This window comes from Sitophilus oryzae, unplaced genomic scaffold, assembly GCF_002938485.1.
Source record: "Sitophilus oryzae breed Bouriz unplaced genomic scaffold, Soryzae_2.0 scaffold_1393_pilon_pilon, whole genome shotgun sequence".
Classification (NCBI taxonomy): domain Eukaryota; kingdom Metazoa; phylum Arthropoda; class Insecta; order Coleoptera; family Curculionidae; genus Sitophilus; species Sitophilus oryzae.
In genome coordinates, this window is record NW_022146052.1 from 734329 (window position 1) to 750325 (window position 15997).

General features: G+C 33.9%; 1 protein-coding gene across 1 annotated transcript in view; it reads left to right on the plus strand.

Annotated features, from left to right (window-relative positions):
- The window catches only part of LOC115875626 (rhoGEF domain-containing protein gxcJ), a 275457-nt gene extending 260574 nt beyond the window's left edge, over positions 1-14883 (plus strand). Inside the window, exons 11-15 of the mRNA XM_030891130.1 lie at positions 784-969; positions 1032-2709; positions 7160-8405; positions 10682-10921; positions 14280-14883. Coding sequence (XP_030746990.1) covers positions 784-969; positions 1032-2709; positions 7160-8405; positions 10682-10921; positions 14280-14411 — 3482 coding nt within the window. The 3' untranslated portion in view covers positions 14412-14883. The remainder of the gene's footprint in view (positions 1-783; positions 970-1031; positions 2710-7159; positions 8406-10681; positions 10922-14279) is intronic.
- Positions 14884-15997: the final 1114 nt, after the last annotated feature.

A 15997-nucleotide genomic window follows, 5' to 3' on the forward strand; every position in this document is an offset into this window, starting at 1 on the left:
TTACCTGCAGTATAGCTGCGATTTGCGATTTTGCTGCGATTGCCATTTTGTAAACTGGGACCGTGATTTCTATCTGCTAGTTTGAATTTTTAGGTGTTGCGATTTGCGATATTGGTGCGAATGTAATTTTGTGGTCTATTGAAGCTTTTTATAGTAACCTGCGTTTAAATTTTCTCTCTGATATTATTTCTTTATATAAAAGGTTTTATTTTCTAGGGCCACCATTATAATATACTGGGTGTTTCGCAAGAGTGTACCTACCTCTTCGGTTCACCTCAATAACTTTTTCATTTTTTTTTAATAAAAAAAAGAGATTTGGTATGCTAGTATGTGACATAAGTTAGGATTGATTGACGTATTCAGTTGTTTTCAGTCACTTCCTGTTTCACCGGAAATTACTATAAATTTTGATTTTTAAACGACACCCCCGGTATTTTTTTACTTTATTCGATAGAAAATCACAGTCTGAATAGAATATTCACATGACAATTTTTGACTTTTTCGTATTTTAAATTTCAGTCTAGAATATCATGGCTGTTTTAAAACCCTAATTTTAATTAAGATGCCTTGGAAAAATGGATTTGATCATATCTCAATTTTTTCAAATCGAATAAGGATGGCTCATTCGCATATTTAGAAAAAGCATTTTTTACGAATAATTTTTTAGTTTGGTAAATACTAAAATCGCAAGTTACAGTCGCTGCGATTTAAAAATCGCAATCGCAGTTTTGCTCATCTCTAAAGCATTTTTAGAATTGTATATTAAAGCTATATTTTTTGAAGGAAAATCTGAAAGCAGCGAAGAAGACGAGCAACTAAGTATTGAAGAACTAACAAACGAAAATACTGAGCAAGAGAATTATGAAGATGTCACTACCGAAAAAGTACAGGAAGAGGAAGATGACGTTTTCGAAGACGCTTTGGATGATATGCCAGTACCTGAATCAGTAGAGGAGCCTAAAAAAGATGGTAACAATTTTTGAAACGTTAACATATCGAGCAAAATATAAAAAAATTATATTTTTTTTTAGTTTCAAACGATATAAAGAAGAAATTGATAAAAGTTCGCAGGAGTAACAGCGACCGAAGGAACATTCAAAGCAAATGTGTGGACTTCTTTGACAGTATGGCGTTACGAACGAGAAAAAGACCTGATTCACGAATAACATTCTCTAATGAAGATCTCGAAAAATTGGATGGTATTACATCAAAAACGCGTAAACTTAGTTCATGTACATCTCGACCATTGTCCCCTCCACCTTTACCACCTTCATTACCTTCTGAAGCTGTGACTAAAACGGAATCTAATACCAACGATGAAATAAGTGCAAAGTCTGAGAAAGGAGCTCTGGGCGTCCTTGATAGTAGTCAGAAGCTTGAAAATAGTATCACTGTTGATGAAAAAATTGAAAATTCTGATTCACTGGCGTTTAAAATCGAAGAAAGTTCTAGCCACAAACATAAGATATCTATTTCCAGCAATGATAGTGATAAATACGACGAAAGCACAGGTTCAGATTCATCAATCAATAGTTCTAACAACAATGACTTAACACCTCCTTCAGCTCCACCTAGAAAACGTAGCAACAACAAGCAACAGACCATAAACATTGTAAAGTCTCCTGAAATACAACCCTTAGTTCACACGGTAAAAATTGAATCTCCTCGTCCTGAAAACTCTAATAAAACAATCGTACAAATCAATTCTCCTCCTACGATGCACAAAATCCAAATTAAAAACGAATTTCCTGATTTCTCACCAACCACTAACTACAACACAATTTCCATAATAGAGAATCCTCAAAGAAAAACGTCTATATTGATAAACGGAGATGACTGTTACTCTACTGTAAATGTTAATGACAATGTACCTTTGTATCAATCTTCGGTTGTGGTGAAAGATGAACCAATCCAAAACAATAAGAAGAGCAGTAAAATATACATTACTGGAACTTTTATCTCTAGTAATAATTCTGAAGAAGCTGTCGTTAGTAGTTCGTCAGAAGACACATTATCAAGGAATGTTCCTGAAGAAAATACCATCAAGATAGTTGCCAGCGTTAAAGAGAATGGTCCAATCAAGATGGAATCAGAAATTAAAGATGAAACAGTAGCTCCAAAATTGAACGAAGGCAAACAATCTTCACAGTCCAGCTCTTCTTGCGAGCTTATAAAAGAAATCCTGCGCGATCCTGTCGAGGCTGTTCGTCACAACTTAGTCCCTCATGTCTGTGGCAAGTCAGACATGCCTAGGCGACCTCGAGATACTAAATTTCCCAATCACACCTCGCCGCTCGGCAACATTAACTCTCTCTTTGATTCCTTCTTCAAAGAGGCTAACTTTCCTTTAACTATCGAGGATTCTTTGTTAAAATTGAGGAACGATCGAACTTTGGAAGAGGACGTGACGTCGGAACATTCCTCGACGCAGTACGAGATGATGGATCAAAGTTCGGAATGCTATACCGATCATAGCAACAGGAGTTCTGTGACGGAAGAGGAACTCTCGAACAGGACAAAGTTTTACGAGTTGTTGGCTGAAGCGGAGAACGTGGAAGTATCAGAAAGTGACGATCATCATTACGAGAGTATAAAGGTGAACAACGATCCTATTTATGAGGAAATTCAAATTCCGCCTCCTTTGCCTGCTAATCCTCCACCATCGAGCATTCTGGATGATTTACAATTGGACAAAGAATATACGACAAGGTAAATATAATAAGACCATAAGTCCCTTCTATATTAAGAGTATATTACGCTGTACTGTTCGGGTCGCTCTCAGGGGTCGGGTAAAGCGGGTGTGTGGCCGAAGGAAATATACAGGGTCTTTCAAAAAATATGTGCCATCTTTCGTGAGAAGATTCCTCACGTAAAAATAAGATTTATTTCTCATATCAACATGGGTCCGATTCTGCTTTGTTTCGTAGCTACAGGCTACAGGGTGTTGAAATATTAACATTTTTTCGATTTATTATAATTTTCTTCCAAGTACTTTTAGTGGTTCGAATGAAATTTTGGGGGTAAATAAATTCATCAGGGACGTGCATATGGGTTATCACTGGAATGTTTGGTTTGGTTTGGTTTCGTTTATGCCAATTAAAAGTTATTTCTTGATATTTCGTCGAATTCCGCCTCCTTGATGAGATAAATGAAATTTTATTAATCACAATTAATAAAATTAAAATAAAACTAATAAATTACATATTTTACCTAATTTATTGTTAAATATTATTACTATTAGTTATTCACTAGTTCAACACCTTTAAAAACTACCAGTTGTTAGTTCAACATACAGCAATTTGAAATAAAAAAATAATGGTATTTAAGATAATTACAGAAAACCTACTATTAAAAATTTTTAACATCCGGTAACTCTAAAACTATGCATTTCCATACCCATGTTTATAGCAACTTTTTTTCATATTTTTTGATGAGGAATCAATGAGTACTTATTTAAAACTTTTACAAGTTAATTATATTACACATTTTTAAAGGTTGTTATTGGACTTGGATCAATGCAAATTAATAAAATAGCGTTTATCTCATTAAGGAGGCCGAAATCTACAAAATATCAAGAGACAATTTTTAATCGGCATTAAACATCTTATACTATTTCGCTAACAAGAGAAAAAAGTCAGTGGCGTACATATTTTTTTTAGAAAAATATTCCAGTGATAACCCACCGAAGCAGCATTTGGACGTCGGGACTACGTTGTGTCACGCGACCAAACGTTGAGGCGCAACGTTGGCACAACCTCATGTCTTTCCTTTACTGTCTGCACTAGTTTGGAAAATATCCTAGTCTGCACTAGTTTGGAGAATAATTTTTGGGTCGAAACTACGTTCGATACCTACGTTGGCTAGCAGTCTAATTTAGTACAAACTGCAACGTTGTTTAAAATCCTAATTCATAGAAATACAAAACTATAATAGTATGGCGTCTAAGTCGCGTTTTATCCTAAATTGGGATAATTATAGTAAACATATTAATTTTATCAGTAAAGGAAACAAAGGAAAACAAAACAAAAGTAGTTAAGTGTGGAGGATGTTTGAAGATCATAATTATTGAAACACTTTAACCAACTCTTTATTGATAAATTTATTGCTTCTACTCTGAAAAATACTAGAAGTTTTAAAAAAATTCTTGAAATTTTTTTTAGTAAAATGAGAATAATTTATTCGCAGTCGAAAAAAAATTCCGCGTGTTGTTTAGGGTCAAATATTTCAAGTTCATGTATTAAAAAGCCAGAATTGCTATTTTATGAACGAAAATTTTCTTATTCAACAACATGGTGGCTTTCATTTTGTTGTTTTGGAGATTAAGATGAAGTAGTTCGAGTAGTCGCATACTGGACTAATAAAGTCGCAGTTCAGCTTTAACAGGTAGTATACTAGTCGCAAGATTGCCTAATTTAGTCATCCTAGAGTCTAGCTTGTGCCGCCCTCTATATTCTAAATAAAGGAGGGAGTGGATAAAATATCGGTAATATGTCGATGTATATTTAAATTTATTTATATGTGCCTTTCTTACGTTCCATTTTAATTAAGTTTTTTTTATAAAAACAAAAACAGCACTGAACTGTCTGACTGAACAGAACAATGAAGTGAAAATTTAAGATTTAAGGTTATGGTTTAATACAGTTGCAAAAAGGTAGTGGCTCGACGTCCTACCAACGTAAGAATAAGGAAATCTAAACAACTGCAACGTTGGAATTAGTAAAACGGACGACGTTTGCATAACGTTGGAATAGGTCCTGAAAGTGACGTCGGAAAACTCTTTATTGTCCAACTTTGTAACTACGTTGTCCGAATCACCTAAATATCACTGAAGCAAAAAAGGTTACAAGACAACATATATTCGACGTCGCGGAAGCTTTTACTTTGTTGTAGTACTAATTCAACTTCGGCACAACGTTACAACAACGTTTACATTTATTTTAATACCCAGGGTATAGAGCTAACTATTTTTTGTAACTAATCCAACGTTGTGTTTAGTAAACATGTGGTCGCAAGTCGTGAAAATGCTACTTGGGCATATGTACGTCCCTGGTGAATATGTCGATACTTTTTTAGCTTTAAAATATGTCGCATTTATAGCAACTTTTACCCTCAAAATTTCATTCGAAACGCTAAAAGTACTTGGAAGAAATATTTAATAAATCGAAAAAATATTAAGACTTAACACCTTGTAGCTACGAAACAAAGCAGAATCGGGCCTATGTTGATATGAAAAATAAATAATATTTTTACGTGAGGAGTCTCCCCATGAGAGAAGGCACACGTTTTTTGAAATACCCTATATATTTTATTTCAGAAATCTACCCAAGGCTTAGCCCGATCCTGTCGTGTTACGGATATAATATAATCCTTTATCTTTAATTTCCTTCTTCATTTGTGTAAAAATACCTAGCCAGTTTTACATAAAACGTTAAATGCCGAACGCTTATTTTGCTGTTTTTCTGACTAGTGAAATGGATTCTTAAGACATATTTATACGAAGCAATCAACAATTATCGAAACAGATATGATTTTGCTCGTTGGGTTGGCAATAAACTTAAGAAACTTAAACTTCGTTATTTGTCAGCTGTTAACACTAGCGTCAAAACATCCAAGTATTAAAAAATATGATTATGTTTTTACGATATTCAAATTCATTTTGTATAATAATGTGAGACTAATCAAAACGAGATGAGAACCCAAGTAGCATTTTCACGACTTGCGACAACATGTTTACTAAACACAACGTTGGATTAGTTACAAAAAATAGTTAGCTCCGTACCTTGGGTATTAAAATAAATGTAAACGTTGTTGTAACGTTGTGCCGACGTTGCACTAGTACTACAACAAAGTAAAAGCTTCTGCGACGTCGAATAAACGTTGTCTTGTAACCTTTTTTGCTTAAGTGATCTTTAGGTGATTCGGATAACGTAGTTACAATGTAGGGCAATAAAGAGTTTTCCGACGTCACTTTCAGGACCTATTCCAACGTTATGCAAACGGCGTCGGTTTTACTAATTCCAACGTTGTTTAGATTTCCTTATTCTTACGTTGGTAGGACGTCGAATCACTACCTTTTTGCAACTATATTGAACCATAACATTAAATCTTAAGTTTTCACTTCATTGTTCTGTTCAGTCAGACAGTTCAGTGCTGTTTTTGTTTTTATAAAAAAAAACTTAATTAAAATGGGACATAAGAAATGTACATATAAAACTAAATTAAAATATACATCGACATATACCGATACTTAATCCACTCCCTCGTTTATTTAGAATATAGAGGGCGGCACAAGCTAGACTGTAGGATGACTAAATTAGGCAATCTTGCGACTAGTATACTACCTGTTAAGGCTGAACTGCGACTTTATTAGTCCAGTATGCGACTACTCGAACTGCTCCATCTTAATCTCCAAAACAACAAAGTGAAAGCCGCCGTGTTGTTGAATAAGAAAATGTTTCGTTCCTAAAATAGCAATTCCTGCTTTTTGAATGCATTAACTTGAAATATTTGATAATTAAAATAAATTGATAAAACGCGACTTGGATGCCATATTATTATAGTTTTGTATTTCTGTGAATTAGGATTTTAAACAACGTTGCAGTTTGTACTAAATTAGGCTGCTAGCCAACGTCGGTATCCAACGTTGTTTCGACCCAAAAATTATTCTCCAAACTAGTGCAGACTAGGGTTAGCACGAAGTTGTGCCGACGCGCGACGTTGCGCCCCGACGTTTGGTCGCGTGACACAACGTTGTCCCGACGTCCAAATGCATGGGAAATAAAAAAAAGTTTTCTAAATTGAGTATTCAATAAGTGTATTAAAAATTCAGGTATCTGTAATAAATCTTGATAATAAAATGCATATTAAGGTATCATAAACTAGATTTATTCCAAAAAAATGTTTGTTAGAAGGTATCCAATATACAACACAGTACATTTGAAATTATTAGTGAGAATTTTTACATGTTTATTATCCTTTAATACAGTTTTGTGAACTGTTTCAATCATTGTAGATCACTCCTTATAAATAAGAAACACTTTTTTTCTATACAATACCTGTTGTTTGTAAAATGCTACTAAGTTTCGAATTATCATTTAACTATTTAAAATTAATATGCTTAATAAATAATGATATTAAAGCTTTTCTCTATTTTTTTTAGATCAATTTTTGAGGGAGCTTCAAAGTATGACATCCTCAGTTACTTGGTGGATGCAAAAGAACGCGGCATCGTACAAGAAGACGGCTACACATACAATTACAACACCGGCAGCAACACAGAAGACGAAACCAAAGAACCATACAACAGAGTATCCCACATGAGTACGGTCAGTGATTCCAGTGAAGACAATTCTCTAATCATCTCAGGCGCACTCATAGATGAAAAAGCAACCTTCCAAAAACCAGCAGAAGTGGAAAGAAATGATTCCGGAGTAGGATCGGAGACCAGTAAAACCAGTTTGAGTAAATACAGGAGTAAACCTGAGATTTTTGCTTGTTGTGAAGATTGCGAGTCGACGTTAGAATCGAAAACAGAAAATGATTCTCTCTTATGTAGAAAATGTTTGAAGAAACGGTCAGAACGTAAGGAAATCATAACAGAAATTGTGGAAACTGAAGAAAAATACAGTAAGGATCTACAAATCATATTAGAGGAGTTCTATCAACCTATGTTGGTGGCTGGCCTTTTAACACCTGATCAGTTATCAACGATTTTCCTCAACGTAGAAGAGTTATTAGAAAACAGCCAGGCCCTAGCAGAAAGGTTAAGAGACGCGGTAGAGATAGCTTTAGAACAAGGAGACGACGACCTCCTGACTGTAAATATCGGTAAACTGTTCCTAGAAGCCGCGCCAATGCTTCATGCTTTTGAAACTTACTGCGTCCGACAAGGCACTGCCAGTTTATTGTTAGCTAGTCTAGAAAAAGAAAAGGAACTACTCAGAATCTTTCTGAGAGTCTCCCAAATGGAGAACACTATGCTACGACGGATGAACCTAAATTCCTTCTTGATGGTTCCGGTTCAGAGAGTGACTAAATACCCGTTATTACTCGCCAGGCTCTATAAAGTAACGCCGTCACATTACAATACAAGGGAACATTTAAAAGAGGCTCAACATAAAATTGAACTGCATTTGAACCATATGAACTCGGAAACGAAAGATGTGCCTAGTAAATTGTGGAGGAGGATAGGGAATAATTCTGGGAGGAGGCCGAGTACGGAGATGGACTTGGTGAATATTAAATTGAGAAAGATAGCGGTTGACGTGTTGGAATGGAATCACGACGAAGCGAGATTTGTTTTGGAAGGGAAGTTGCTTTTTACACAGCCAACTGATAATTATTGGAGAAAAGGGAGAACGATAAAACTGACGCCTGTTAATGCCTTGTTGGTGGTAAATGGAAAGGTAAGAACAATATTTTGTTATTGCAATTCTTACAATAGATTCACTCTTTTTTCAATATGTGACCACTACCAGAAAACCGCAAGTTGTCAATAACTTTCATCTTCTTCTTCTTGTTTTATAATGGCTCTGCTAGAAGGAAATTGCTATCTCAATTTGAGATTGATCAAGATGTTGACTGGCGTTGCTTCAGATTGATATGCCTACTTTTTTATTTTTACATTCTTACATACATTTACATTTTTATTCTACTAAGGGCTGGCGAAGGTTAGTCTTGGGTCGAGATTTCCGTATGTAAGAAGAGTACAATGTGTTTATAATGTAATGAACAAAGAGAGGACAGTAAACACGTTGCTAAACGTATGAAATAAATCGAGAAACTGTGCACATCGCTAAGAGACGTGGAACGGGATATAACAGCTTTGTCGCAGTTGACCGGTCGACCCAATCAATACCTCTGTCAGTACTGAAAGTTCTAGGGAAAGGTGTACGTCATGCGTTCAGATTCACTATTTAATTACGTCTCGTGATACTTAATTTGTTTATTTATTAACGAGTTCTTCTAATTTTCCCTATAGCTTGATTTTTTTTAAGTGCAAGCTAGAAACTGTTATAAAAAAATGACACCTTAACGATATCCTTATAATTCCATTTCAGATGCTCAGAAACATGTCTAATGATTTTATCTAGTTATCGCTCGAAAAAAAAGTCTTTTAAAAATAAGCGGTTTGGTTGTTGATCGTGATTTTACTTTACTTCATAGGGAGAGGCGTACCGGCAACGCCGCAAAAGCACACCGTCGCATTTCTCTCACTCCGACTTAATATGATCCCTATGCGATTTACTTCCACACATGTAAATGCCGACCCAAAAGTAACAGTTGCCAGCACGGTATACCTGACAGTGTTTTTCAGAAAAAAATCGTTTGTTGATTTTATATTCTTATTTTATTGAGAAACTATAATTTTCTAAATAATATAAATAAAGTTATGTCACCAGTAAGGGATGAAATATTTTTATAGCCCCCTCTCTCATATACTGGCGTAACTGGCATTTAAAACATTTATTAGGAGAAAATAAAATAAAAAAAATACCTGTATATCTAAATATTATCACTGCCTTGATACCGTGATAGATCCAGTTATAACACTTTGTGAGGCACAAGTTTTGCCTGTAGGGAAGCCTCAAGTGGGGTAACTGACTTTTTCGCTTTTTTAGTTACATTTTTACGTAAGAAAGGAGACCATATATCCAAGTGCAGTAATTTTAGCACTTTTAGTTTAGTTTAGTTTACACTTGAACTCTGATTGAAATGTTATAAAAGTTAAATAAAATAAAGACAATGATAGTTCGAAATTATTTTAATTGAATCATGGTCTGTCACATTCAAAGACATTATTTTTATTGTGGAATGTTGACAAAATATAAACTTTCAACGAATCATCAAGCGGTTTTAAAAAAATGCTTACCTGGGATTAGACAATACCTGTTTTTATGCTGTTACACCTATTCATATTATTCAAAATTACCTCAATTTCAAACTTGTTTAGCACTCCTAGTTTACAAAACTTAATTAGCTAGTAATTAAACACAGTAACTATGTATATAAGGTTATGAAACAATTATCCCTCCGTAGAGTTTGAGCTGAAATATAACAAATTAATCAGTGTTTGAATAAAGCAAATTTAAACTTTGACAATGTTGTTAATGGCATCTGCTGAATGCTCTCTGTAACTATTAAAGTCAATACCTTTCGTAAACCTTTTAGTTTTAACAACTATAAATTTAGTTTGGATGTTATTTGAGAATTGTAAGAGATGTTATACGGATTTATATCTTTTTAAATTACATGCTACACATACCCTACAACTGCGGTTGATATTTATAGCAAAAAGAATATTGAATTCATTTAATAGGATTAGAATAATAATTACCTTCTAAAAATGTGTATATTTTATATTTTTCTTGATACAATGTTTCAACAGTTGGTTAACTATAGTACGTCTGTCCGTTCTGTAGCTACGGGGTATCCGTGAGAGGGGAAACGATATTCTCTCGATGTTTTTCGTAAAAAAATAGACGACGCGTCCCATCAATAAAAATTCGACAAATTTGCAAGTAGCCAATAAAATGAGTGGGCGGAGCGATTTGCGGTGACGTACTCGTCAAGTCGACGTATAAAATATATTGCTATTTATTTAAATGTTTTTTGTCCGCATTCCTTTCATAGACACAGATCCAGCAGACGAACTGTACTAACCTTATTTTCTTTCTTGTAGACGACGTCGTCAATTTCCAAACCTCCAACCGATAAAATCGAAGACAGCAATCTGGTTTTCTCAGCAAAAAGCTCTGGAGTGAGGGATGCTGCGCTGTTGCTGGTCAGGGATAAAAATGGGCGCTACTCTTTATTAAGAGAGCCGCTGTATCTGGATAGGTGTGTAATTGCTGCCGATCCAGCCTGGCAGAGTTACTTTGAAGTCCAGGAATTACTCGGAAAGGATACGTTTATTTTTAAGGTAATTTATGATCTATGCTTATACTTATTTCTATCACTTTGTGAAGAATTTACTAATATTTTTGTTAATATATCGAAGATAAATTCGATTAGATAAATACAAAACGATTAAAACAAGAATATGATAAAATGTATAATTCTTTTTAAAATAAAGCTTAACGCTAAACCATACCACTTTGCACAAAAGTAAAAAATACCAAATTTTTCGGACTGCGTGAATGTGATTTTTGACAATATTTAGTTTGGTTAAATTTTTAAAAAATACTTTTACTGGTTCTCCATAAACGTCTAACGTGCCATGGCCGTGAATCACCCCCGTATATCGACCTTACCATGCGAAATATATCTGAAACATATCTATATCATATATAACCGTAATTTTGGAGTGGTTTTAAAAAGTAACATCGGGATTTAGCTTGCCAATAAACTCATCTACCAAAGATTTATTTTTATCTCTTTTTACGCAAGTTACAAAACGCTGGTTGCAAGTCACAAAACGCTGGCGCTGTCTAAACATTTCTGTCTACAGACCATAATATGCTACACCTCCAATATCCATTTATAATATTTTTTATACTTAGGCTCTCTCTCTATCGTAAGATTCCTCTAATAAACATGTTATTTTCCTAAATCCTCGTAATGGTACTAATTGAGCAATCATACAGAGGTACTGTTTCGGCAACATCATTGAACAACATCATATTAAACATATATTATAATAAAATAAATTATTTGTCGGTTTATTTAGAAGTATAAGTTAATGTTTATCCATATGGAATATAAGAATGTAAGAAAACAGACTCTAGTAACTCCCAAAAATACACATCTTTAATTAGGTACATTCCCTCAAGTTATGCATCACTTACCATAAGTCATAAAGAGCACAGGTACAAATAATCTTTGGCATGTATTATTTTTTCAAACACTTGTGTGCTACTTGAGAAAGATCTTACTGGTATACTAAAAGTAAAAGTAAAGGTATTACTTACTGGACGTACTGTTGGGGTTACTAAATAAACCACAAGGTAGGCCACAAAGTGTCTCGCCAATGAAATTATAAATGATATATTGCAGAGATACATCTTAGGAGCCGGTAGTGGGGGAGTATAGGCGACTTTCTCATATACTGTTTGTAAAATATTACGCAGTTTATAATCCCTGTCTGGTATAATTTGTAAAGCATTAAAAATAAAATCATAATCATTAACATGAACAACTTTAGCAGTTCAAGACTATAAAATTTTGAACAGTAATACGCAACGTTAGATTTCCCTCAGCAAATGCAAATTCAAATTAAAGTAAAATCTGTGATAGACACATTAGAAAATACAGAGAAGCCGTCTAACTATAGATTGACAGCAATTTTAGATGAGTTGACCATACTATTATCTCCAAATCACCTCTATAGTTTGAACGATTAATCCTGACATTCTAATCATGTTTATATTCAAGAGTTTGACACACTATATTATTCTACTACATACCTACTTATATTTTAAATATGTGAGATTTTTTTAAGTAAATTTAACTATTTAAAATTTATGTTGTCTGCTAAAATATACATGTTTACCTGAATAATTTAAAAATTTTAATGTAAAGGGTATTATAAGTAAACACATTTAAAAATAAATACATAAGCAGGAATAAAACATAATAAAGATAAATAATGGTCGACAAAAAATGTATATTTATTTTTTTCCCGGAAAATTTTATATAAAATATTTTCGAAAAGCAAAAACACAGAAATACTTTTATGCCTTGCAAAAAAATTATATTATTTTTCAAAACAAAAAAGCTTTTTAACCTTTAATCAAGTTTGTTGTTTTTCCTGTTATGAACTTCATAATATTAGATGCGTGTGTTTTTATTGGATGAAAAATATGTATAAATTGATCTCGTAATGCTGAGGTTTTTTTAAATACGACTTTAGGGGGGATTTACAGTGTATCACTGTAATCAGAGTAAAATCGTCTTGTTAAGTCATTGTGTCACTTGTTAACCTATTTTCATCAATATACACTTATCACTTTGGCTGATTCTTGGGAGTTGTCTATTTGTCTATACCGTATTGGCTCCTAAATCGTACTTCTTCAATGTCTGGTCTCAAACTGCATTAGCAAGATAGCTTGCAGTACATTTGGTTTGTAATTCAGTTGTGTAAAACCTAAGATCTTTTTCAAATAGCATGCGTGTCTGAAGAAAGCATTTTTTCCCTAAATCTACTGATTTTATAAGTGAGATGAGATGATATCTGGCAATACCGTAATAGCACAACGTAGGCACAACTTAGGTACTAGGTAGGCACGCGTCTGCCAACGTTGTGTCTACAGTACGCCTATCCGTTCTGTAGCTACGGGGTATCCGTGAGAGGGGAAACGATATTCTCTCCATGTTTTTCGTAAATATTAGACGATGCGTCTATGAAAGGAATGCGGACAAAAATATTTAAATAAACAGCGATATATTTTATACGTCGACTTGACGAGTACGTCACCGCAAATCGCTCCGCCCACTCATTTTATTGGCTACTTGCAAATTTGTCGAATTTTTATTGATGGGACGCGTCGTCTAATTTTTTACGAAAAACATGGAGAGAATATTGTTTCCCCTCTCACGGATACCCCGTAGCTACAGAACGGATAGGCGTACTGTACTTACGTGGTGCATAAATTGTGCCACCGTCTGGGAAAGTAGCAGGTTTAATAAGTTAAATAAGTAAATAAGTAAATAAATTGAATTTTATGGTGGAGCTGTAAGGATCGCAAATATATTTTTGAGCATTTGGTCTGTAGATAAAAATGTCCAAACCGATGCCTAATTGAGGCTTGATAGGCTTGAGGTTATTTTTTAAAGTACTCTAATATTACGGTTAAGTATGAATATGTATATTTCAAATATATTTCAGATGTTAAGTACGATATAGGTAGGCATAATAGTGGTACGACTTCAGCAACCGGTTTCCTGAATCGTATAATTTTTTTGAGAAATTTATATTTCTGTTGAAATAATTCTATAAATATCTGAAAAAAATACATAAAATTTGGAAGAAATCAAGCCAAATATTCGCAATAATTACAACCTCAAATCCTCAACTTCTTTGCAAAGCGATATTGTTAAAGCTAATTTCGGCTAGATGATACTCGAAAAGTAGACTGTGTAAATAAAGACTTTTTTTATCGGAAAAACTTTGTTGTAGTGTATGTATGTGTAGTATGTATGTGGAGAAAACATCCAACCAATGCCAGTGGCGTTCTTCTATATTTTAATATATTCAATCTAAGTGTTCTGCGTAAATTTTAGTAATTTTTAAACATTTTGGCGAATACTACATAAACCATATATTTATTATTTTGTTTTAGGCGGATGATGATGACCAAACCCACCTCTGGTACAAAAAGCTGCAGAACCATGCCCAGGGAATGGGCGCATGGCGGAAACGACGTAACGCCCTGGCGAACATTATGATAAACGGAATGGGTCTGAGATCATAGCAGGCTTAGTTTTAGGAGAACCAGCCAATGGAAGTCTTACGGAACGACAGCTTTAAATTAATTTATACAAACGAGCGTTCTAATCCTACGGCGCGAAATGTCGCAAAAGAATCTTAACCTCAAAAGACTTGTAACTATGTTAGATCATATAAATAACTAGACATATTCTTTCTTCGACGTCCTGTAGCTAATATGTATCTTGACCTGGGTTCTCGATATAACGATTTAGGCATATAAAGTGTCCAGTTTTTGAGAGGTTAGAGATGATTGCAACATTTTTCGCATTTCATTTTATTAAAAAGTATATTAAATTTTTAGTAATTTAGCTGTGATATTTTGGTTTTTGGTTATGGGTACCTAATAATAATTTGATGCAAATTAAAACAGTAACAATGATTTTGTTTAGCCACTAAGTAACGATATTTAACTTTTATTTACTGTATCTTGAAACCGGCTCTGTATTAAAGATGTAATAAAGAATAATTCTTTTCAAATTAGTGTTATTTTATTGACTGAAGTAGTTAATTTTAGAATTAAGGTTTAGTACACTATCATGTTATCAAACAAAAAATGTAATATACAAAATACCATGTGAATGTGAGAAATTTTATATTAGTGAATCATCAAGGTTAAATGTTCATTAATTAATTAATGAATTAAGAGAATTAAGAGATAACACAATTAAGTATATAAATATTATATAAAAAAGGGTGCAAGAAAAAGATTTGTGAGCATACGTGTGGCCACAAGCTACGGCGTATATTTACCAATGCAAACATTATAATCAATAAATCGATAGCCTCTAAGCGAAAAAAAAAGAAACTTTATTAATACAATCTAATAAATACATAAGGTTTACATAGCATGTGAAATGTAGACGTTCAATGCAATGGAAAGTTCGAGGCTAGAGATTTGGGAAAGAAAAATACTGAGCAAGATTTTTTGAGGAAAGAAGATAGACAACATATAGACCAGAAAAATAAATGCAGAATTAAATCAGGCACCCAGTATAACGGGAGTAGCAAGAGCACAAAGACTGAGATGGTTGGGACATATTGAGAGAATGGCTCAAACAAGAATTCCTAGTATGATAATGAAAAGTGAAATAGGTGGAAAGAGAAGGAGGGGTAAACCGAGAACCAGATGGAAAAAGGATGCTGAAGAGGATTTGAGAAGTATAAGAGTGGATGGGTGGAGAATAGGCGAAAGACAGAAACAAATGGAGGAAGATAACCAATCAAGCCATGAGCCTTTTAGGCTTTTAGATCTATTATAAATAATAATAAATACATATATTGCTCAGACATCTGTAGAGGTTAGCTGGCTATCGCCTCTTTTATTTTAATAAATACAGGGTGTCCCAGAAATAAGTGAAATAAGTATTTTAAGAGATGGTAGATCTGGTCAAAATAAACATATTTTCTCTTTGCCATTTTTAAGATAAATTGAAAATAACCAAGGTATTTAACTTTCAAATTTAAAAAAAAATAATAGCAACATTTTGAGAACCGCCGCCGCCGGCAGATTATCACCAACTACATCCAATTACCCGGATCAAGCCCGGATCTCAGGTAATTCGACGCCCT